General features: G+C 48.4%; 1 protein-coding gene across 4 annotated transcripts in view; it reads right to left on the reverse strand.

The window, feature by feature from the left end:
- POLG (DNA polymerase gamma, catalytic subunit) overlaps positions 1–20,535 on the reverse strand; it is a 217,455-nt gene that overhangs the window by 73,571 nt on the left and 123,349 nt on the right. For all 4 annotated transcript variants that reach the window (XM_075345933.1, XM_075345936.1, XM_075345935.1 and 1 more), the window contains 3 exons: positions 15,210–15,345; positions 1,521–1,767; positions 460–582 (listed from right to left, as the gene is read on the reverse strand). In XM_075345933.1, the coding sequence (XP_075202048.1) occupies positions 460–582; positions 1,521–1,767; positions 15,210–15,345 (506 nt within the window). The remainder of the gene's footprint in view (positions 1–459; positions 583–1,520; positions 1,768–15,209; positions 15,346–20,535) is intronic.

The following is a 20,535-nucleotide window of genomic DNA, read 5'->3' on the forward strand; positions in this document are numbered from 1 at the left end:
TCCAGGTTATACTGATACAAGAGGTTGGGCCCATAGTCACATATTACATCCACTGTAAAAGGTGTAATAATAATCTGCCAGATTAGCATTCAGCTCATTGGATACACCTGCACATTACACTACACTGTGACTACCAGGTGGTATCATACTATGTAAGGAAATGTCAGAACTCTTCAATGAAACATTATATATGGAAAAGCAGTCTGATCTCTGGACAGTATGATAAGGAGAAGCTGAGCAGAAAGATACTTGGATTTGTTGAAAAAGATTAAGCGTAACTTGTATTTTGTCAATTACTGTGAATTAACGCCCTAGCGTTATCAGACCTATCGATATAAGAGATATAGAAGTCTTCAGAGATTACTGACAGTGGAAATCTTGGCTCATGAACCACTTTCCACCTAGGTTCTTAGTGACTAGTTAGATGTGGGACAGTGGTCTTAGTAGTCATCCTCTTACTTTGCTGATGCATGTTTTTGAATGTTTCTCACGTCCTGCAGGCTGACTGAGTTTTCTTCTCCTCTCTCAACGGAGATGCCAAGCTGTTCTACCAGCCATTCTGCATCCTCGGACAAGATATATCTATAAAAGCCAAAGACATAGTCAGAGCATGACACCTCCTCAATACACATGATATGGAATGAAGCTTTGTAGGTGAGAGCTAAAAGTTAATTTTGGGCCCTCAGAGGCAGCACTTGACCATTTCAAAGTCCCATATTAAATTTAATGTCGCAGTTGTATGCCCCCAATATAGCACAGCCACAATTCCCCCTTACCTGCTCACGCTCACTACCTTACTCCTGTCTCCAGCTGCCGAGTCTTAACGGAGTTGTCCCCCTTTCGGAAAATTCTGGTTCAGGGCTGCACTTTGTAATATATATATTATATATATATATATTATATATATATATATATATATATATATATATATATATATATATATATATATATATATATATATATATATATATATATATAAAAAAAAAACAACAATACAAAACTGCGCTTTACACACCCTTCTCAAGTCCACCACTGAGCCACCTCCTCTGCTCCCTGTATCTGATATTGACTGCAGCGCTGACATCACAAAAACAGTATGGCAGCCAATCACTGAGCTAAGTGACTCTCAGCGACGCACTCAGTGATTGGCTGCTGCACTTGCAATGTGAAGTTAGCTCTACAGCCAATATTAGACACAGGGAGCAGCGGCAGAGACTCAACAATAGATCTGGGCAGAGGAGGACAGAATTGATTTTTATCTATTTATTTAAAACAAAATGCGCCTGGAGACTTGGATTGCTGAAAGTAGACAACCCCTTTAACATGAGCACAAAGCTGCCTCGCTGTGTGACACTGCCTCCCACTGGCTGCCCCTGAGACAGTGACATTAGACAGGGCGGAGAGGGCACAAGCAAAAAATATATTGCTGGTGCTATTAGGAGCAAATTGGAGAGTAATCTCATTTTTCGTTTGTAGTGTTGGGACACATTGTGCATAAACTGGTGCATAATACTACTGACCTCCTGACTCCCTTCGTTACAGCATACATTTGTTTGGCTTTCTCTGCTGCCTCGTCTTGAGTAAGGCGATGATTAAACTGCATCAGCAGCCGCTCTGCAAAAGGCTGTCCTGCGCCGTAGATCCGTCCATAATTGAAGACTTTTGCATGTTCTCGACTTATTCCCACTGTAGATGCAGTCTTACTATGCAGGTCAGTCCCACTGCTCTTCTTACCCTGTAATGTCATCCAGCCAAAGGCTGTGCAGCCTAAAAACAAGCATGGAAGGAGTTAATCACAACTGCAATTTGACTGTATCGAGAGGATTTACTTTAAAAAGAGTAATTCACTGATTATTGTACCAAGTGAATGGGAGTAGCTAGCCCTGGTAATAGACAAGCGTGAAGCTGTTTTTAGAAGAAAAAGGCCACACTTTTTCTAACTACATAATCTCCTTTATGGTACTCGCACAAGGGCTCGTTAGGATCCACCTCACAATATGGAGCAACTGACAAGCGCAAGTCTTTACGGTCTGACTGGACTCTGTTGGCTGCCATATAGTACCACATTTTCCATGCAGTACCTACTACATAACTTCAGAGAAAACAGGATCTCCCCATGCAAAAATGTACAAGGCCTACATTAATGAGCCACGCTGCAAAAATAAAAAAATATATGAATATGTACAGTATATACATTATATAATTTATTTTATTATTAGTTGATATTTTGGCCAAAATACGGATACTCACAATCCAACATCAAGGGTCCTCATGCTTGAGAGTCCCTACACTAAATTTAAAAGCTGAACCACAAAATCAGAAATTAAGTTTTTCCCCAAAAGTTAAGAATAATTCACAGCAACAAAGGGCATCAGTGTTTACCTGCCCTGACCACAGAAACAAATGCACTTCACAGGATGCAGCAATACCCCTTAATAAAGATGGAGGCAACAGGTGCAAAACACTGATGGAGCAACCACTCACACACTGCATGGAGGAGGTGATTGCTAGGTGCTAAAATTGCACGCAAATGGCTTGTATAGGGCACTGTTCACACATGTAGGTGCACAGTGCATCTTACAAGGGGTATTGCTGCATCCTGTGAGTGCATTTGATTCGGTGGCCTGGGCAGATAAACACTGTTGCCCTTTGTTGTTGTGAGTTTTTCAGAATTTTTTGGGGAAAAGTTAATTCCTCTTTTTGTGGTTTACCTTTGGGAACCTACATGTATGTGTGTATGTCCGCTAAAGGAATCCGCACCGTCACATTTACAATCACGAAATTTTGCACAGATACTCCATGTGACTCAGGGAATGTCATAGACTATGTTTCGGTGGGAAAATGTAACCCCGTGCTTTACAGGTACTCTACAAAAATCCAGCATCCATTAAACTGAATGGAGCTGGGAGCTGTAGGCTATAAATAGCAACTGTCATTGGTTGCTATAGGAACAAAATAAACTGTTAGTATAAGAAGCTTATATGTGAGGTAATATGATGTCGGTGGTGAGACAGAGAGACAGACAGACACAAAAAAAGACAGACAGCAGGGCAAAGGGACAGCCGGGCAAAGAGACAGCCGGGCAAAGAGACAGCCGGGCAAAGAAAGAGACAAAAAAGACACACACACAGAGACAGACACAGAAATAGAGAGAGACAGACAAATACAGAGATTGAGACAGATAGACTGATGCAAATACAGACAGAGATAGAAACAGACAGACAAGGAAAGAGACAGACAGACAGCGACTGGGAGAGAGACAGAGAGACAGTTACTATCCCTAATATTATATTATATATATATATATATAGTAGGATTTTTGTGTACTCACCGTAAAATCTCTTTCTCTGAGTCTTCATTGGGGGACACAGGACCATGGGTTATGCTGCTGTCACTAGGAGGCTGACACTAAGTAAACATAAAAAGTTAGCTCCTCCCTAGCAGTATACACCCCGAGCCGGAGGCGGGCTCAGATCAGTTTGGTGCACAAGCAGTAGGAGGAGTACCAGAATCACCATACATAAAACAAGTTATAACTAAAATAATGCAGCCGTGCGAACAAGAGGTCTATGAACAAATGAACATAAGACCGCTGAAAATAGCAGGCAAATGCAATTAAACAACCAAAAAACCAAGCAGGGTGGGTGCTGTGTCCCCCAATGAAGACTCAGAGAAAGAGATTTTACGGTGAGTACACAAAAATCCTACTTTCTCTATCGTTTCATTGGGGGACACAGGACCATGGGACGTCCAAAAGCAGTCCCTGGGTGGGAATACCGAAGCCCGCAGATAGGAAGAAAACAACAACCTCCCTCGGCGGGCTTGTACTATAATTGAATGCTGTCACCCTATTACAGGTGTGCAACTGCTGCCTGCAAGACCTTTCTCCCAAAACTAGCATCTGCCGATGCTTGGGTGTGAACCTGGTAGAACCTAGTAAAGGTATGCAGGCTAGACCAGGTGGCGGCCTTGCAGACCTGGTCGGCCGACGCCTGATGCCTAATCGCCCAAGAGGCTCCCACTGCACGGGTAGAGTGTGCGCCCTTACCCCCCGCGGCGGAGACTTGTCCCGAATCCAATAGGCCTCTGATATGGCGGAACGGATCCATCTGGCAATTGTGGCTTTGGATGCCGATTCACCCCTCTTGGGACCAGAAGGAAGGACAAACAGACCATCCGACTTACGGAACGGCGCGGTTCTGGAGACATAAATTCTAAGGGCGCGCACCAGGTCCAGGGTGTGCAAGGACCTCTCCAAGCTGTGAGAGGGGCCAGGACAGAAGGACGGAAGAACGATTTCTTCGTTAAGATGGAACGGGGAGATCACCTTTGGGAGAAAGGCGGGATCTGGCCGGAGAACCGCTTTGTCCTGGTGAAAAATCAAAAAGGGAGCACGACAAGAGAGAGCTGCCAGCTCTGACGTCCTTCGAATAGAAGTGATGGCAACGAGGAACACCACCTTCCAAGACAGGTGAGAAAGGGAAGAATCCCGCAAGGGCTCGAAGGGGGGGACCCTGAAGTGACCCTAGGACTAGATTAAGGTCCCACGGTTCTAGAGGCCGACGATACGGCGGGGCCAGGTGGGCAACTCCCTGGATGAAGGTCTTAACCTGTGGGCGAGAGGCCAGTGGCTTCTGAAACAGGATAGACAAAGCCGATACCTGGCCCTTTAGTGTGGCGAGCGAGAGACCCGCATCGAGGCCCGACTGCAAGAATGCCAACAGGGAAGGAAGGGAGAAGGCGAGAGGAGAAGAAATGCTGTGCTCTTCACACATACCTGAAGAAGACCTTCCAGGTGCGGTAGTATATTCTTGATGAAGATGGCTTCCTGGCTCTAATCATTGTCTGTATCACTCTTGAAGAAAAACCAGCCCGAGCTAGAACCCAGGATTCAATGACCAGGCCGTCAAATTTAGGACCTTTGAGTTCTGATGGAAAAGAGGTCCCTGCTGTTGGAGATCTGGACGGTCTGGAAGGCGCCACGGAGCGTCTGCGAGGAGCTGAGTAAGTTCCGCGAACCATGCTCGCCTGGGCCAGTCCGGAGCCACCAGGATGACTGGTAGTCCTTCTGCCTTGATCTTCTTAAGTACCCTCGGGATCAGAGGGAGTGGAGGGAAGATGTACGGGAGACTGAACTGGCTCCACGACAGGGTGAGGGCGTCGACTCCTAAAGCCAAGCGGTCGCGGCACCGCGCTACAAATTGCGTAACCTGACAGTTGAACCGGGAGGCCATTAGGTCTACATCCGGAACTCCCCATCTGTCGCAGATCTGGTTGAAGACTTCCCGGTTGAGGGACCATTCGCCGGAGGCGAGGCCTTCCCTGCTGAGGAAGTCCGCCGCCCAATTGTCCACGCCTGGGATGTGAACCGCTGAGATCAGGGAGTGATGACATTCGGCCCAGTGCAAAATCTTCCTGACTTCTCGCATCGCCCCGACACTTCTTGTGCCTCCTTGGTGGTTGATGTACGCCACCGCCGTCGCATTGTCCGACTGGATCCTGACCGGGCAACCCTGTACTAGGTGCCGAAACTGCTGCAAGGCTAGCCGGATGGCTCTTATCTCCAGAATGTTAATCGGGAGACAACTCTCCCGCGGTGTCCATCGGCCTTGCGCTGTGTGATGCCGAAACACTGCCCCCCAGCCCTGAAGACTGGCGTCGGTGGTCACTATCTTCCAGTGGAGCGGGAGGAATGACCTTCCTGACGCGAGGTTGCGTTGATTGATCCACCAACGGAGTGAGTGGCGGGTCTCCGGCGAAAGATGAAACCTGCGGTCCAGAGAAAAGGGAGATCTGTCCCACTTCTTCAGCAAGGCCAGCTGGAGGGGCCGGAGGTGGAACTGTGCAAAGGGTACCGCTTCCATCGCCGCCACCATACGACCGAGGACTCGCATGCCGAACCTGATGGAAACTTGGCGCTGACGCCGGAGAGCGCGGAGGCCTCGTTGCAGGGAGGACATCTTCTCCTATGTGAGGAAAACTCGCCCTTGGGTGGTATCGAATACCATGCCTAAAAAGGTGATCCGACGGGCCGGGGTCAGAGAGGACTTCTTCCGATTGATCAGCCACCCTAACCGTGAAAGGGTGTCGATCGTGACCTGAACCCCAAGACGACAGTCCTCGAAAGAAGAACCTTTTATCAACATATCGTCCAAGTACGTGATGACCATAACACCCCTGGAATGTAGGACGGACATGGCAGCCGCCATGATCTTCGTAAAGACCCTGGGGGCGGATGCGAGGCCGAAAGGAAGAGCCGTGAACTGGAAGTGATCTTCCGCTATCGCAAAGCGGAGGAACTGTTGGTGAGAGGTGGCTATAGGGACGTGAAGATAGGCGTCTTGAATATCCAGCGATGCCAGGAATTCGCCGACCTCCATGGACGCGATCACGGACCGGAGTGACTCCATTCGAAACGGCCGAGGCCTCACCGACCTGTTTAGAAGCTTTAGGTCGAGGACGGGGCGGACAGAGCCGTCCTTCTTGGGGACCACGAAAAGGTTGGAATAGAACCCCTTGAAACGTTCTGCGGGAGGGACTGGTACCACGACTCCGGCTCGGAGGAGGGAGTCTATGGAGTGAAAGAACGCGCGAGCCCGCGTGGGAGACTCGGGAGGGCGAGATAGGAAAAAACGTCTCGGTGGCTTTGACTCGAATTCTATTTTGTAGCCTGATGTGATGATCTCTCTGACCCAGGCATCGGCGGTCAGGGGGATCCACACATGCTGGAAACGAGACAGACGCCCTCCCACGAGTCTGGCGCTGTTGCGTGCCGACCGCGAGTCACTTGGAGGAACGTCGGCGGTAACCGGAAGAGGATTTCGTGGACTGGCGGGGACGTGAACGCCAGGCGGGATTGGTCTTGAATGACGGGGTCCTCCTGTCTCTCGGAGGAGAGCGGCTTTTTCGCGGCTGGGGAGTGGAGTTGAAGCTGCGAAAGGGCCGGAAACGAGCGGTGGGGCGCCGATTCTGGAAGCGCTTGGGGCGCAATTGGGGGAGAGATGTACTCTTTCCTCCCGTTGCATCGGAGATCAACTGGTCCAGCTTATCTCCAAAAAGACGTTCCCCTAGGAAGGGCAGGGAAGTCAGTGACTTCTTAGAGGCCGCATCCGCGTTCCAGGACCGGAGCCAGAGGGCTCGACGGATGGCCACATTGTTGCTGGCGGCCTGGGCCGCGCAATTTGCAGACGCCAGGGCTGCATTGAGCAGGTACTCACCCGCGAGGGAAATCTGCGAGGCGATGAGGACCAGGTCCGGATTGGCAGGAATGGCGTGGAGACCGCAGCGTAGCGTGTCCGCCCAGGACATCAGAGCCTTCGCAACCCAAACCGAGGCAAAGGCCGGTGAGAGGGATGTGCCCGCTGCCTCGAAGGCGGAACGGGACAACCTGTCAATAGTACGGTCCGTGGGGTCCTTGAGAGACGTACCGTTAGTGAGTGGAAGGACTGTGTGAGAAGACAGGCGGGAGATTGGGGGGTCGACCACAGGTGAGCCTGCCCAATCCTTTCGAAGACCCTCAGGAAAGGGATAATGCAAATCAATGGACTTACCGCTGGTAAATACCTTGTCCGGCTGTTGCCTGTGGCTGCGCAGTAACTCAGCGAATTCTGGATGTCCGCTGAATGCGCTCTGGGCCCGCTTCATCCGCTTAAACGAGACCTGGGTGCTCTGGGAGGAGACGGGGTCCACCTGTACATTTAGGGTCTGGTTTACTGCTTCTATCAGGCTATTCACCATGCGCCGAATATCAGCCGCCTGCTCTGAGTCCAGCAGGGGTGCTGCATCGGAATCATCATCGGAGCGGTCAGAAGACTCCCTGGAGGAATGATGGTCTGGACCTGGGGATGAAGGTGAAACCTGGGAAGAGGCTGAAGACGAGACCTGGCGGGTCCGCTTCTGAGCAGCAGAGGAGGTCCCTGCGACGGGGCTCACCTGCTCCGGAGGCGATTGCGTCGGGTCTGCGGGAATCTGGGCGAGCGACGGCAGCAGGCGCAGTGCTTGCGCGATGGTCCGAGAAGCCTCAGAGAGGGAATCTACGGACTGGGACAGGCACGCTAGCCAGTCGGGGGGGGGGCGGGACGCAGGGCCCTGTAGCATCTGGCGCTGTGGCATCTGCGGTATCAGAAGCGTCGGCCGCGGAGTCCTGCGGAGGCTGCGCGTCTGTAGAACAGACGGAGCATAGTGGGGCGTCCTGGCCCTGGGAAAATTTGGTCTTGCAGGAGGAGCATGCAAAAAATAAGGCAAAGGGGGCCTACTTGGGTCGGGTGGACTTCGCATTAGGCATGGTGAAAACAAGTACTCTCCCTGGTGGCTGCTAGGAAGGAGACAGGAGAGGGTTAACTCGTCCCTAAATTCAGAGAACGCTACCTAGTGAGGGCTACTCCTTAGGAGCAGAGCTTACCCAGGTCCTGCGTGCTGCCCACAAGTCCAGAAGAGGGAGTCCAGGAGTGAGCTGGCCAGAGAGAGAGAGAGAACGCCGGCGCGCTGCGGCCTCAGGGGACCAGAGACAGGCTAAAATGGCGAGAGGACGCTGGAGGAGGCTGGGGGAGGAGCAGCGTTCAGGCGCGAAAACCGGAGGATCCACAGCCCCCACCACAAGCCAGGAGGCTGAGCGGTGGGAGGAGACTAGGCCAGACGATCGGCGGCCAATAGCGCTGCAGCGGGGGCGTGGCTAGGACGCAGAGAGACTAGGCCGAGACCGGGGCCTAAATTTTGGAGAGGGCCGGGGGAAAGTGAAGGAGAGGAGCGTTCTTACCTGTTCTCGGCGGCGCCGGCCCAGCGATGGATGCGGTGCAGGCAGGGCGCCCTGCCCTTGCCTGTGCACAGTGCCCTCAACCAGGAAGACTGAGGACTTCGGGGGAGAGCGTGCTGAGGCAGGGAAGTGGACATCATGATGGGGGAAGCAGCCCCCCTGCAGGTGAAGGCAGCGTGACAGGGCCCCATCGATTACACACGCGCTGCGGAGGTCCCATCCCTGCTATACGCCCCTGTACGCCCTTTGGGGTGATACCGCAGGGCGAATCAGGGGTGCCCACAACAACCTGCCCACACGCGCAACCACGGGAGTGGTACCACGGGGATGGACGGGGGAGAGGGCCCGAAATCTCAAGCCCCTGCGACCCTGGGGAGTGGTACCCACAGGGCTGCGGAGGATGAGTGAAGAGAATACCTGCAGAGAAAAAGAAGACAGGTATGAGAGCGATGAGCGGCGCCGAAATAAAAGAAAAAAGCGCAAAAACACACATGGCTGAGGGGGGCCGAGACGGCCCACATCAGCCTCCTACGACACTAAGCTAAAACTGATCTGAGCCCGCCTCCGGGTGTATACTGCTAGGGAGGAGCTAACTTTTTATGTTTACTTAGTGTCAGCCTCCTAGTGACAGCAGCATAACCCATGGTCCTGTGTCCCCCAATGAAACGATAGAGAAATATAAATATATAAAAAATATAATATAATATATGAGAAAAAAGGAGCAGTCGCACACTGTGAAAAAACAAAATAAATTCTACCTAAAACAGGAGGTATATTATAATGGCCATTGTAATACTAGCCCAGCGCCCCTTCACGGCACCCTCCTTTGCTGGGTCCTACTGCATCTTTTCTGGATTTTAAAAACCTACAAGATCAGCTGGTGAACACAAAGATGGCTAATGAAGCTGCCTGGAGCTGGAGTACAAATCCAGCAAAACAGAGCATCACTCCCTGTTACATACAATGTAGAGAAAAAACAGAATGAAACATATATATATTCTTGCATTCATTATTTGCTTGATTTAGCATTTCAGAGTGCTACTGTCCTTTTTTTGTTATTATATGGCATGTTCAGTTTTGCACCTGTTCAGACTGCATTTTGGGAGTGACGGCAGCCTTTTTTGCAGTCATATATAGTAATAAACCTGAACAACCCCTTTAAAGAATAGTAAGTTAGAGTCTAAAATAGCCCCAGTGGCCAGTGGGAAAATTGCAGAATTGTGGTGTGGAATTAAAAACCGTGCCAAAAATGTATATGCTGATCAACAGGTCATTTTCTGAAGTCACATTCCCTTTAATATGTGTGCACAGTATATTGTTTCTGTCCGCCTGTGTATGCAGTAAAGTAGAAGTACACATTTAGCATTACATGTAAATGTAACTTTATACTGCATGCTTCAAAAGAAAGAAGGGAATTTTGTTTACTTACCGTAAATTCCTTTTCTTCTAGCTCCTATTGGGAGACCCAGACAATTGGGTGTATAGCTTCTGCCTCCGGAGGCCACACAAAGTATTACACTTAAAAAAGTGTAACCCCTCCCCTCTGCCTATACACCCTCCCGTGGATCACGGGCTCCTCAGTATTGGTGCAAAAGCAGGAAGGAGAAAACTTATAAATTGGTCTAGGGTAAATTCAATCCGAAGGATGTTCGGAGAACTGAAACCATGAACCAAAAGAACAATTCAACATGAACAACATGTGTACACAAAAGAACAACCAGCCCGATGGGAAACAGGGGCGGGTGCTGGGTCTCCCAATAGGAGCTAGAAGAAAATGGCTGCTGGAGCTCTCAGGGGAGGAGGGAGCCGTGGGCGGCGCTATGAAAAGTGCGGGAATCTGGGGCCCCACAGTGATCAGTGAGGGGGGAGGAAACATACAGGATGCTCCAGCCCTCACCACCGACGTCAGGTCGGCCGTCCCGCCCTTACCCCTGACTGGCAGGACCGGGGGTGGGAGTTATGCTACTAGGCCGCAATGAAGCCGGGGACTAAATTTAAAACCGCGGCCGACAAGCAGGCTTGGTCGGCGCGGAAGTCCCGGTCTTCACAAAAAACAGCAGCTGCTGCAGCGTCCGGGAAACAAGCGCTCCATGCACCGTCCCCATGGGGACACAGAGTACCTTATAGATGCAGGGCCCGGTCCCTGAGGATACATAGACTCCTGTCCAACAGATTCCCACAGGGGCTGCGGAGGGAGCACGGTCCCAGTAAATGGATGACCGGTCAGGATCCCACTTCTCCCAGAGCCGCTAAGGGATGGTGAAGGAAAAAACGGCATGAGGCTCCGGCCTTTGTACCCGCAATGGATACCTCAACCTTAACAGCACCGCCGACGTAGTGGGGTGAGAAGGGAGCATGCCGGGGGCCCCGTGGGGGCCCTCTTTTCTTCCAACCGATATGACTAAAATGGGAATGCATGAGTGGATGTGTGCCTCCTTCCACACAAAGCATAAAACTGAGGAGCCCGTGATCCACGGGAGGGTGTATAGGCAGAGGGGAGGGGTTACACTTTTTTAAGTGTAATACTTTGTGTGGCCTCCGGAGGCAGAAGCTATACACCCAATTGTCTGGGTCTCCCAATGGAGCGACAAAGAAAGAAACATCTCCCAGCATACAAAAAAAGACCTCACCTTTCTGAATGTGATATGTAACCACTAATGCCTATACTTTCGATACAAAAAGTAGGACACTGAAGCTGTTACAGGTCTTAATGTAATTCACAAAATTACACATCATCTTATAAAGCCATCCATGTGGGTGAACGGGATGTGATGGGAAAAGATGACACTTAAAGAAGACTCTCCAGAAACTAATGTAATGGAAACCAGTAAAAAAGAGGAAAAGTAATAATGGGGTTGATGGTGAGGACATAAAGCAGGGGAGCAGATGAAAAGCACAAGATTACATGATTGTGAAAAGCAGTGTAAAGCAATGGAGTGAGAAGGGAATAATGATAATGAAGTGTAAGAAATAGGAAGAAAAGATTACCGGGTAATGGGGAGCGCAATAATGACATAGGTGGAGGGTAATTAATAAGAAACACCATGAGTGTAAGACAGATTGGGACAAGGCCTTTATTCCTTATGACTGATACTTTACAAGGCAATAAAATAGCAAGTCGCTTAAGCAATTATGTAAATTTGTAAAAGTCTCAATTACAGAAGTTTATAGTGGAATCCAATGTGAATTCTACGTAGATTGAAGCATCTGTAAATGGACGAGAGCTGCTCTTTATGCATCAGTACCATGGACAGTAAAGCACAAACATGAAATACCCCACAAACGTAGGCACCAAGACATTAAGGAAGATTACAGTGGAAACCAACGTGTGTAATGAAAAAGCTATTGCCGCTCTGGTCACATCGACATCATGCTTTTCGTCTTTAATGACCTCTATCACACTGTTATGGATCCATGATGGGCTGCAGTGGGCTTCTGGATTGAAATCCAGTATTTTGGACACAGTGTTACATTCTTTCCGTCAAACCTGTGTAAGGAGGAAGGCCGCTTGTCCCAACAGCGGAGAATGTCCAGCTGCAGGGGGCGCAGATGGAACTGGGCAATGGGGACAGCTTCCATTGACGCCACCATTTGACCCAGCACCTGCATCAGACGCCTGAGGGTAGAACGGCGGGGCCTCAGCAGAGAGCGCACTGCCAGTTGGAGGGACTGCTGTTTGACTAAGGGCAACTTCACAAGTGCCGGCAAGGTCTCGAACTGCATCCCTAGGTACGTGAGACTCTGGGTCGGAGTCAGAGTGGATTTGGGCAGATTGACCAGCCACCCGAATTGGGCTAGAGTGGCGAGAGTGAGCGAGACACTCCGCTGACAGTCTGCGCTGGATGAAGCCTTGACTAGAAGGTCGTCCAGGTAAGGAATCACTGCCAACCCCTGTAGGTGCAGAACCGCAATCACTGCTGCCATGAACTTGGTGAATAACCGAGGGGCTGTGGCCAACCCGAAGGGGAGAGCCACAAATTGGAAATGATCTTCTCCGATTGCAAAACGTAGCCAACGCTGGTGTGAAACTGCGATTGGCACATGCAGATAGGCATCTCTGATGTCGATGGACGCCAGGAAATCCCCTTGGGTCATTGAGGCAATGACTGATCGCAGAGACTCCATGCGAAAGTGCCGCACCTGAACATGCTTGTTGAGAAGCTTGAGATCCAGGATGGGCCGGAATGTACCGTCCTTTTTGGGGACTAGGAAGAGATTTGAGTAGAAACCTCTGAACCGTTCCCGGGCGGGAACCGGTACAATTACTCCGTTGGCCTGCAAGGATGCCACGGCCTGTGAGAAGGCGGCGGCCTTGGAGCAGGGGGGGGTTGAGAGAAAAAATCTGTTTGGCGGTCTGGAAATGAATTCTATCCTGTAGCCGTGGGAGATGATATCTCTCACCCACTGATCGGAGACGTGTTGAAACCAAGCGTCGCCAAAGTGGGAGAGCCTGCCACCGACTAAGGACGTTGCTGGAGCGGGCAGATAGTCACGAGGAGGCTGCCTTAGTGGCAGCACCTCCTGCGGTCTTCTGTGGACGCGCTTTTTGGCGCCAGTTGGATTTCTGGTCCTTGGCTGAGTTAGGTATCCTCCTCATCCTGCGAGTCCGCTCTTGAATCAGAGCTGCGGGAGGAGGAGGGAGAGGGAACCCTACGTCTCTTCTAAGGAGGACGGGGTCTGGGACCTGATGATGAATCCTCTGTGAGCTCCGGTCCTGAGAGAGCCCTAGCAGCAGAGGCACGCTGTGAGGAGGGCTGATGCATATTCAGCAAAGTCCTGGACAGAAGTCCCATGGACTCAGCAAAAGACTGGGAGATAGACCTAGAAAAGGATTCTACCCAAGCCGGGGGTTCAGCCACAGGAGCAGGAGCAGCCTGAGAGACCACTGGGGGAGAGACTCCAGGCTGTGGCACCGCCAAGGTAGAGCAGGCATCACAATGTGGATAGGTGCTCGGTTCAGGCAGTAGGAGCTTACATGCAGCGCATACAGAGTAAAGCTTTGGAGCCTTGCTCCTCGTGTGAGACATGCTGCTGGAGTGGGGGCTCTGCCAGAGAATGAACCCCAGAGAGTATATACAGAGGTCCACAACCAGAGCCGGTTGTGGCTTACCAGACCGCTGTACTGTGCAGAGCGGTGTTGTGTGCCCTCCAGATCCCAAAGCCCGGACCCCCAAACACAGCACCTCAGCAGGGATGCAGAACGCAGACCAGCGCTGAGTGAACTCTGAGAAAATGGCTGCCGGAGCGAAGAGAGGGGGCGGAACTTGCATGAAGAGCGGGATCTGGAGGGCCATAGAGACCTACAGGGGAGGAGACACGCACAGCAGTGGGGAGTGTCCCTCCCTTGTGCAGAACGGCTGCCGGGAGGAGCCGCGCTGTCCCTCTGCATGAGTGACATGCGAGGGCAGTGAAACGAAACTAGGCCTCCGGCGAAGCCGGGGCCTAAATTTGAGCGGCGAGGCCGACGCGCAGGCACCATCGGCGCGGTTCTCGGGCGACAGCTAGAGAACCCGCCGGAAATGTCAGTAAATACAGCAAGCACACTCTCCCCAAACAATAAAGCACAGGGACCCCCAAATATAAACGCCTCAGGTACTTAGCTGCTGAGACGCAGAGCCAGGTCCCTGGGGATGAGTGCTCCGGTCCAGCAGGGTCCTGAAGGGCTGTGGATGGAGACCGGTCTCCTGCCAGGCATGGAGACCGTGCTGGCTCCCACTTCAAGCCAGAGCCCAGGAGGGATGGTGAAGGAGCACGGCATGTAAGGCTCCAGCCTAGGAAATGAACCTTACAACACTGCCGACACAGTGGGGTGAGAAGGGACATGCCGGGGGTCCAGACGTGGACCCGCAGTGTTACAAACTCATTGCAAAAGAAAAAAATCATGAGAATGCATGTGTGGGATGTATGCCTCCTGAACACAAAGCGATAAACTGGCTGGGTCTGCTCACCAGGGGGTGTATAAGCTCAGAGGGAGGAGCTACACTTTTAAGTGTAGTACTTTGTGTGTCCTCCGGAGGCAGAAGCTAAACACCCATGGTCAGGGTCTCCCAAAGGAACGATAAAGAAAATATTAATTTATGCAAATGTATTGTTTTCATTTGGGATGAGTGAAACTTAGTTGTGGTGACCAGTTTTTAGGTAAACACCCCTCCATCAACCAGGAGCAGGTATACTAGATTTCTGAGAAGCCATGTTTTAATGTTTGAAACTGTAATTAAACTAACAGGTCCAAACTCTGTGTAACGAAGCACTAATAAGAATAAAAGCAGAGCGAGAGTCTAGAAGAGGACTTGCTACCAGTGGAACTAAAGAAATCAAGGCCTTTTACCCCCCATGTTGCTCTTTTGACACCTAATCTTAAGAAAATATTTTATTGGAAAAAACGTTCTCAGAACTCTCCATTATATGCTCATTCTACTCCTCTCCAATATAGTGGAATTGATTGAATAGACATTACCATGAATTCCAGCAAAGTGGGCTTCTCCAAGGATTGCCGCTATCCACAGCTCCTGGGAATCTACATCTGCACCAACCATATGATATCCTGGGGGTGTCTGAACCATAGCCTTTAGTTCACTGCCAATGCGATCAGTCTGACAAAAGAATCCAAAATTACTATTAACACAAAATACAAAAAGACAATAAAACAATGTAATAATTCAGATCACAAACAACTGTATAACATGGTCGTTTTTAGGCCCTGGACAGCGCTGGAAGACGAGCGGCACGGGACCAGATGGTGAAAATACTTTGATTTATTCTTTACAGCATTCAACCAAAAACACATAAAATGAATCAGCAGCACAGAATTCTGGACCTATTTATATTAATAACCCAAATGACATTTGTTTTCAGTGAAATTACTGCATGTGAAAATAAGCCCTTTTCACATTGCATTTTTACTTACGTTCAGTGGTCCCGTCGGGGCATCCGTCCGAACCCCCTCTCCCCCCCGCAAAAAGTGTTTTGGACGCATGCACCGATGGGGCCATTGACTATAATGGAGCAGACACCGTTGGCGCGTGCTCTGTCTTGCACCATTTTCGGGCATATACGTTTTCTGCAGGTGGACACCAAAACGTAGTCGACTGTGTTCGGGTAGCCTAAACTAATGTAACTACTGAAACTGAATATTCATCTATCCGTTATTAATTTGTATATGTCAATAGCTGCAGATTGTTAGTGCTGACAAAGCAGCGCCACTTATGGTTGTAGGAACTATAACGTTCCTACAAATGAACCTAATAATCTGCAATAGAGTGACACTGAGGTACTGTAGAAATGGGGCATGAGGAACTTTCCTGGCAGAATGCAAATTCTGTCCAGAGTTGTGTAAAAGCCATAATTCAGAAAGGTTAGACTCCTTGTTTGAGAGAGAGAGGGGATTTGGGGTAGTTGATCTTCCAACCAAAATAGGTCAGCGTCCCTAGAGGGATGTGAAGGCTTTTCGAGTTGCCGGCTGCAGATGGTACAGAGAAAGATGTCATCTAAGTACAAGATGGCTCCAACACCTCTTGAGTGAAGGAGGACTATCAAACACACAACAATCCTTGGAGTTCTAGCCAGGATGAATGCAAGACAAAACAATCACTGATCTCGGGGAGACCAGCCAGAGAAAACACTGCCGGCAGCCAACAAAGGCTCTCAACACAGTGAAATCCTAGGTGCATTGCCCCCTGGGAAGTATGCAACTCAAAAAAGGTCCGTGGAGCCTCTGTTAGGAGTCTCGACACAGAAAATAGCCAGATATCCCCCCGGGAAGGACCTAGCCAAGGAGTGGCTCTTTTTAAGGAGACCACCTTAACCACCATATTAAGTGGCCCTTGTCATATCTTTAAACTCGTCAAAGAGTTGGATATTGACTAAAAGGGCCACTTAATATGGTGGTTATGGTGGTCTCCTTAAAAAGAGCCACTCCTTGGCTAGGTCCTTCCCGGAGGGATATCTGGCTATTTTCTCTGTCGAGACTCCTAACAGAGACTCCACGGACCTTTTTTGATTAGCCAGGATGAATGGGAATTTATAGTGAGTGGGCCTCATGCCAAAGTGAAGAAACACTGATTAACAAAAATGTCACTCCTTCCTTTCGGAATTCGGCAGTGTGCCCGAACAGTAGTATCCCACCACATATGTGGTATTGGCGTACTCAGGAAAAATTGCACCACAGATTTGGGTTCAATTTTCTCCTGTTACCAATTTTAAAATGAAAAAAATTGAGGCAAAAGCAATACTTTCTTATTTTTTTTTCCTTCCACATTGATTTAATTCATGTGACTCACCTAATAGGTTAATAAACTTCTTGGATGTGGTTTTGAGCACCTTGAAGGGGTGCAGTTTTAGCATGGTGTCTCTTTTGGGCAAATCATGTCACATAGGACCTTCAAAGTCACTTCATATGTGATGTGGTTCCTGAAAAAATGGTTTTGTAAATTTTGTTGGAAAAAATTAGAAATTGCTGATAAAGTTTGAACCTTTCTAACCTCCTAACAAAAAAATGATGTTTCAAAAATAAAGCTGATGTTAAGACGACATGTGGGAAATGTTATTTATTAACTATTTTGTGTGGTATATCTGTCTGGTTTAAAAGGTATAAAAATTTTAAAGTTTTAAATTTGTGAAATGTTCCATTTTTTGTTACGATTTATATTTTTATAAATAAATGCAAATCATACTGACCTAAATATACAACTAATATGAAATACAATATGTCATGAGAGGGCAGTCTTAGAAACACTGGGATATGTTCAAGCGTTCCAGAGTTATTACATGATAAAGTAACACTGGTCAGAATTGAAAAAGAAAAACTGTCCTGGTCAGGGAGGTGAAAACAGACTTGGGGCAGAGGGGGTAAAGGGATTGTCCATCTTTGGGTTTAGTTTTTCGCTCACTGAATTATCTGTAGTTTTGGCTGAAAACAATTTATGCAATTGGGCTTCATTGAGAATTCTGCACAGTTTGCCTTCTGTATTTTCTGTATTGTGCTGTCTATTAGATGGCTACAGAATGAGTTAACTACGAATCCATAAGTAAGTTTATTACAATGGTCAAATAGGAGAATTTGCAACTCTTATTTTTCTTTTCCTGAATCCCCTTAGCTTAGTTATGACCAAATCAAAAGAGTTGAATGTGCAGGGATAAAAAGAGCCTGTAAAAATAATTTTTGGGATTGCTGTAAAATATCTTTCTCGTAGCCTTCAGTGGGGGACACAAGAAACCATGGGTGTATGCTGCTGCCACTAAGAATTACAACCTAAAGAAAAGTCACTCCCTTCTCAGTGGGCTACACCCACCTACTGGTACAGAGCAGCAGAAGCGGAGAGACTGGTTGAGGACAGACAGGAGAGAAATACCAGTGATCTTGTGAGATTTGCACCAGCAGAAGGCCACCTTCCAGGTACGATGACAATTATGAGACAAGGATGGCTTTCATGCCTTAACAATGTAGAACTGCTGCTTCAACAGCTATACTGTTAAATTTAGTAGCTGAACTTTCAGGTGCAAGAGAGGACCCTAAGAAAGTAAGTCCGGTCGATCTGGAAATCTCAACAGGACCATCAATGACCACTTCAGCATACCTCCTGGGTGAGGGAAATTGTCTCCACCGGATACAAAACAGAATTTACCACTCTTCTGTTTTTTGTTTTTTTTTTTAAGCCCCTTTCACACATCCATTTTTTGCCTTCACTCACAATCTGTCAAATTTAAAATAAAAAAACAAACGGATTCAGCGACTGATGCTACTAGATCCGTTTTTTTTCTCTGACTTGTATTAGCGACGGATTGTGACGGATGGCCTCACGTTTCATCCGTCGTTCGACGGATCCGTTGAAAAATGTTTCTCCGTTGGACAGAGACGATGTCCACAGTAACGTTTTTTTGTGTATGTCGAAAAAATGAACAGCGACGGATCCGTTGCCATCCGTCCCTTGAAAGAATGGAAGCCTATCGGCACAAGATTCGTCGTAATCCGTCAAATGACGGAATCCGGCAACGGATCAGTCTTTTGTAACTGAGCATGCTCTGATGGGGTGTAAATTCACTGTTCGGCTGAAAACAAGTCTCTCTCTTTCTACAATATATATGTTTTCAACGTTTGGCTTGAAAAAAACGGGTACAACGGATCCGTTTTTCACACGCATCTGTCGCATCAGTTTTTCCACAATCTGTGACGGATCCGTCGGACCAACGGATTGTGACTGCTGGCAAAACAACTGATGTGTGAAAAGGGCCTTAGCCCATCCTCTAAGATGCCCTCCTTGGCTTCCGTATTATTTCAGGGCATTTCTACCTTTCTACGATCAGGCATTATTATTCCGGTCCCCTTGTTTTAAAGGGTTTTATTCAAACCTTTTTTTGTCATCCCCAAGAAGAACATCTCCGTTCGCCCCATTCTGTGTCTAAAACTCATGAAGACGTGGCTCCAGCTACGCCACTTCAGGGTGGAGTCCCTTTGCTTGGGTGTAGCCACCATGGAGCACAGACAAGGGGTTTACACTGCTCAGTGGACATTTAAGGTACCCATTTCCAGATCCGCATTTTTCCAGTGTACCAGCAGTTTCTCCTCTTTGCTAATTGAAATGCTATGTCCCAAGAATGACAAAAGTATTTTAAGAGTGATAGCTTTATAGGCTAACCAGAAAAATCATATTAGCAAGCTTTCAGAGCACACTGGCTCCTTCTTCAGGCATAAAAAAAGGCAAGCAAAAAAGTACAAAAGAGGAAGGGATAAATTGAACCTGTCAGCACAATTTTGTAATGTGCAGTAATACTTATTACATTAAAACATTTGGTGAATTATTCCACTTTATCCCTCTTCTTTAATCACTACTTGAAGTTTTGTGCTAATTAGATTTCAGTGCACAGGAACTGGACTGTACACTGGGTGTTCTCCTCCCTGTCTGTGATTCCCCAGGCCCTCTGCCTGGATCATGTTTTTTTTTATCAGGGAGGGTGAGCAGAGTGGGAAAATGGCAAAGCCTGGGAAGTAAAAAGGGGTGGGGAGGCTGCAGTGCAGGAAAGGAGCCCGCATATCAGCCCTATTGGCTGGGATAAGGGTTCTGGCCAACTGGGCCCAGCTAAGCTGAAACAGAAGTCCCAGCTTCAGCAGAGGCACCAGTAGGGGTAAGAAAGGTGTGGAATGCATAGGAAAGGAAGCAGATCCAAAGCATAATACACCCCCACAAATTAACCCAGTTTGAAAACTAGACCCATCAAGGAATTCATGTAAGAGTGTCTTCAGTATTTTGAACCAATTGGTGATTCACAGAACTTCATAAAATGTGGATGTGAAACCCAGGATTACTTGTGTCCCCAAATGAGGCAACTGAGAAGCAAAACAGTGCAAAACTTTGAATGAAACTGAACTGGGTAGGTATATTTCATCAATCTTATATCTCACCAGAGAAGAGCGATAGGGTACAAGTTTTGAAACATAGAGAGATAGAATGAATATATAACTTGAACACACTTAAACATAATGGGCTAAATGGAGAATTTAAAAAGGGAACCAACCGCCAGAAATGCACTGCACCTTGACGTGTGCATCGGGTGCGGGCCTTTGTGCACGGTATATTCCTCCCTCCTGTGTCTTGTATTACAAGCCAACAGCAGCAATGGCGGTGTGGCACGATATTTCTTTAAAGAAAAGGGGGCATACAATGCAATAGGCAAGTGCCTGCAAAAGGAATGAGTGTCATTTTTAAAATTCTGGTCTATGGCCGCAGCATTAAAGGGAAGGTATCGTCAAAAAAAAAAAAAAATAATAATAACTGAAAAAATGTAAA

This window comes from Anomaloglossus baeobatrachus, chromosome 4, assembly GCF_048569485.1.
Source record: "Anomaloglossus baeobatrachus isolate aAnoBae1 chromosome 4, aAnoBae1.hap1, whole genome shotgun sequence".
NCBI classification, from domain to species: Eukaryota; Metazoa; Chordata; class Amphibia; order Anura; family Aromobatidae; genus Anomaloglossus; species Anomaloglossus baeobatrachus.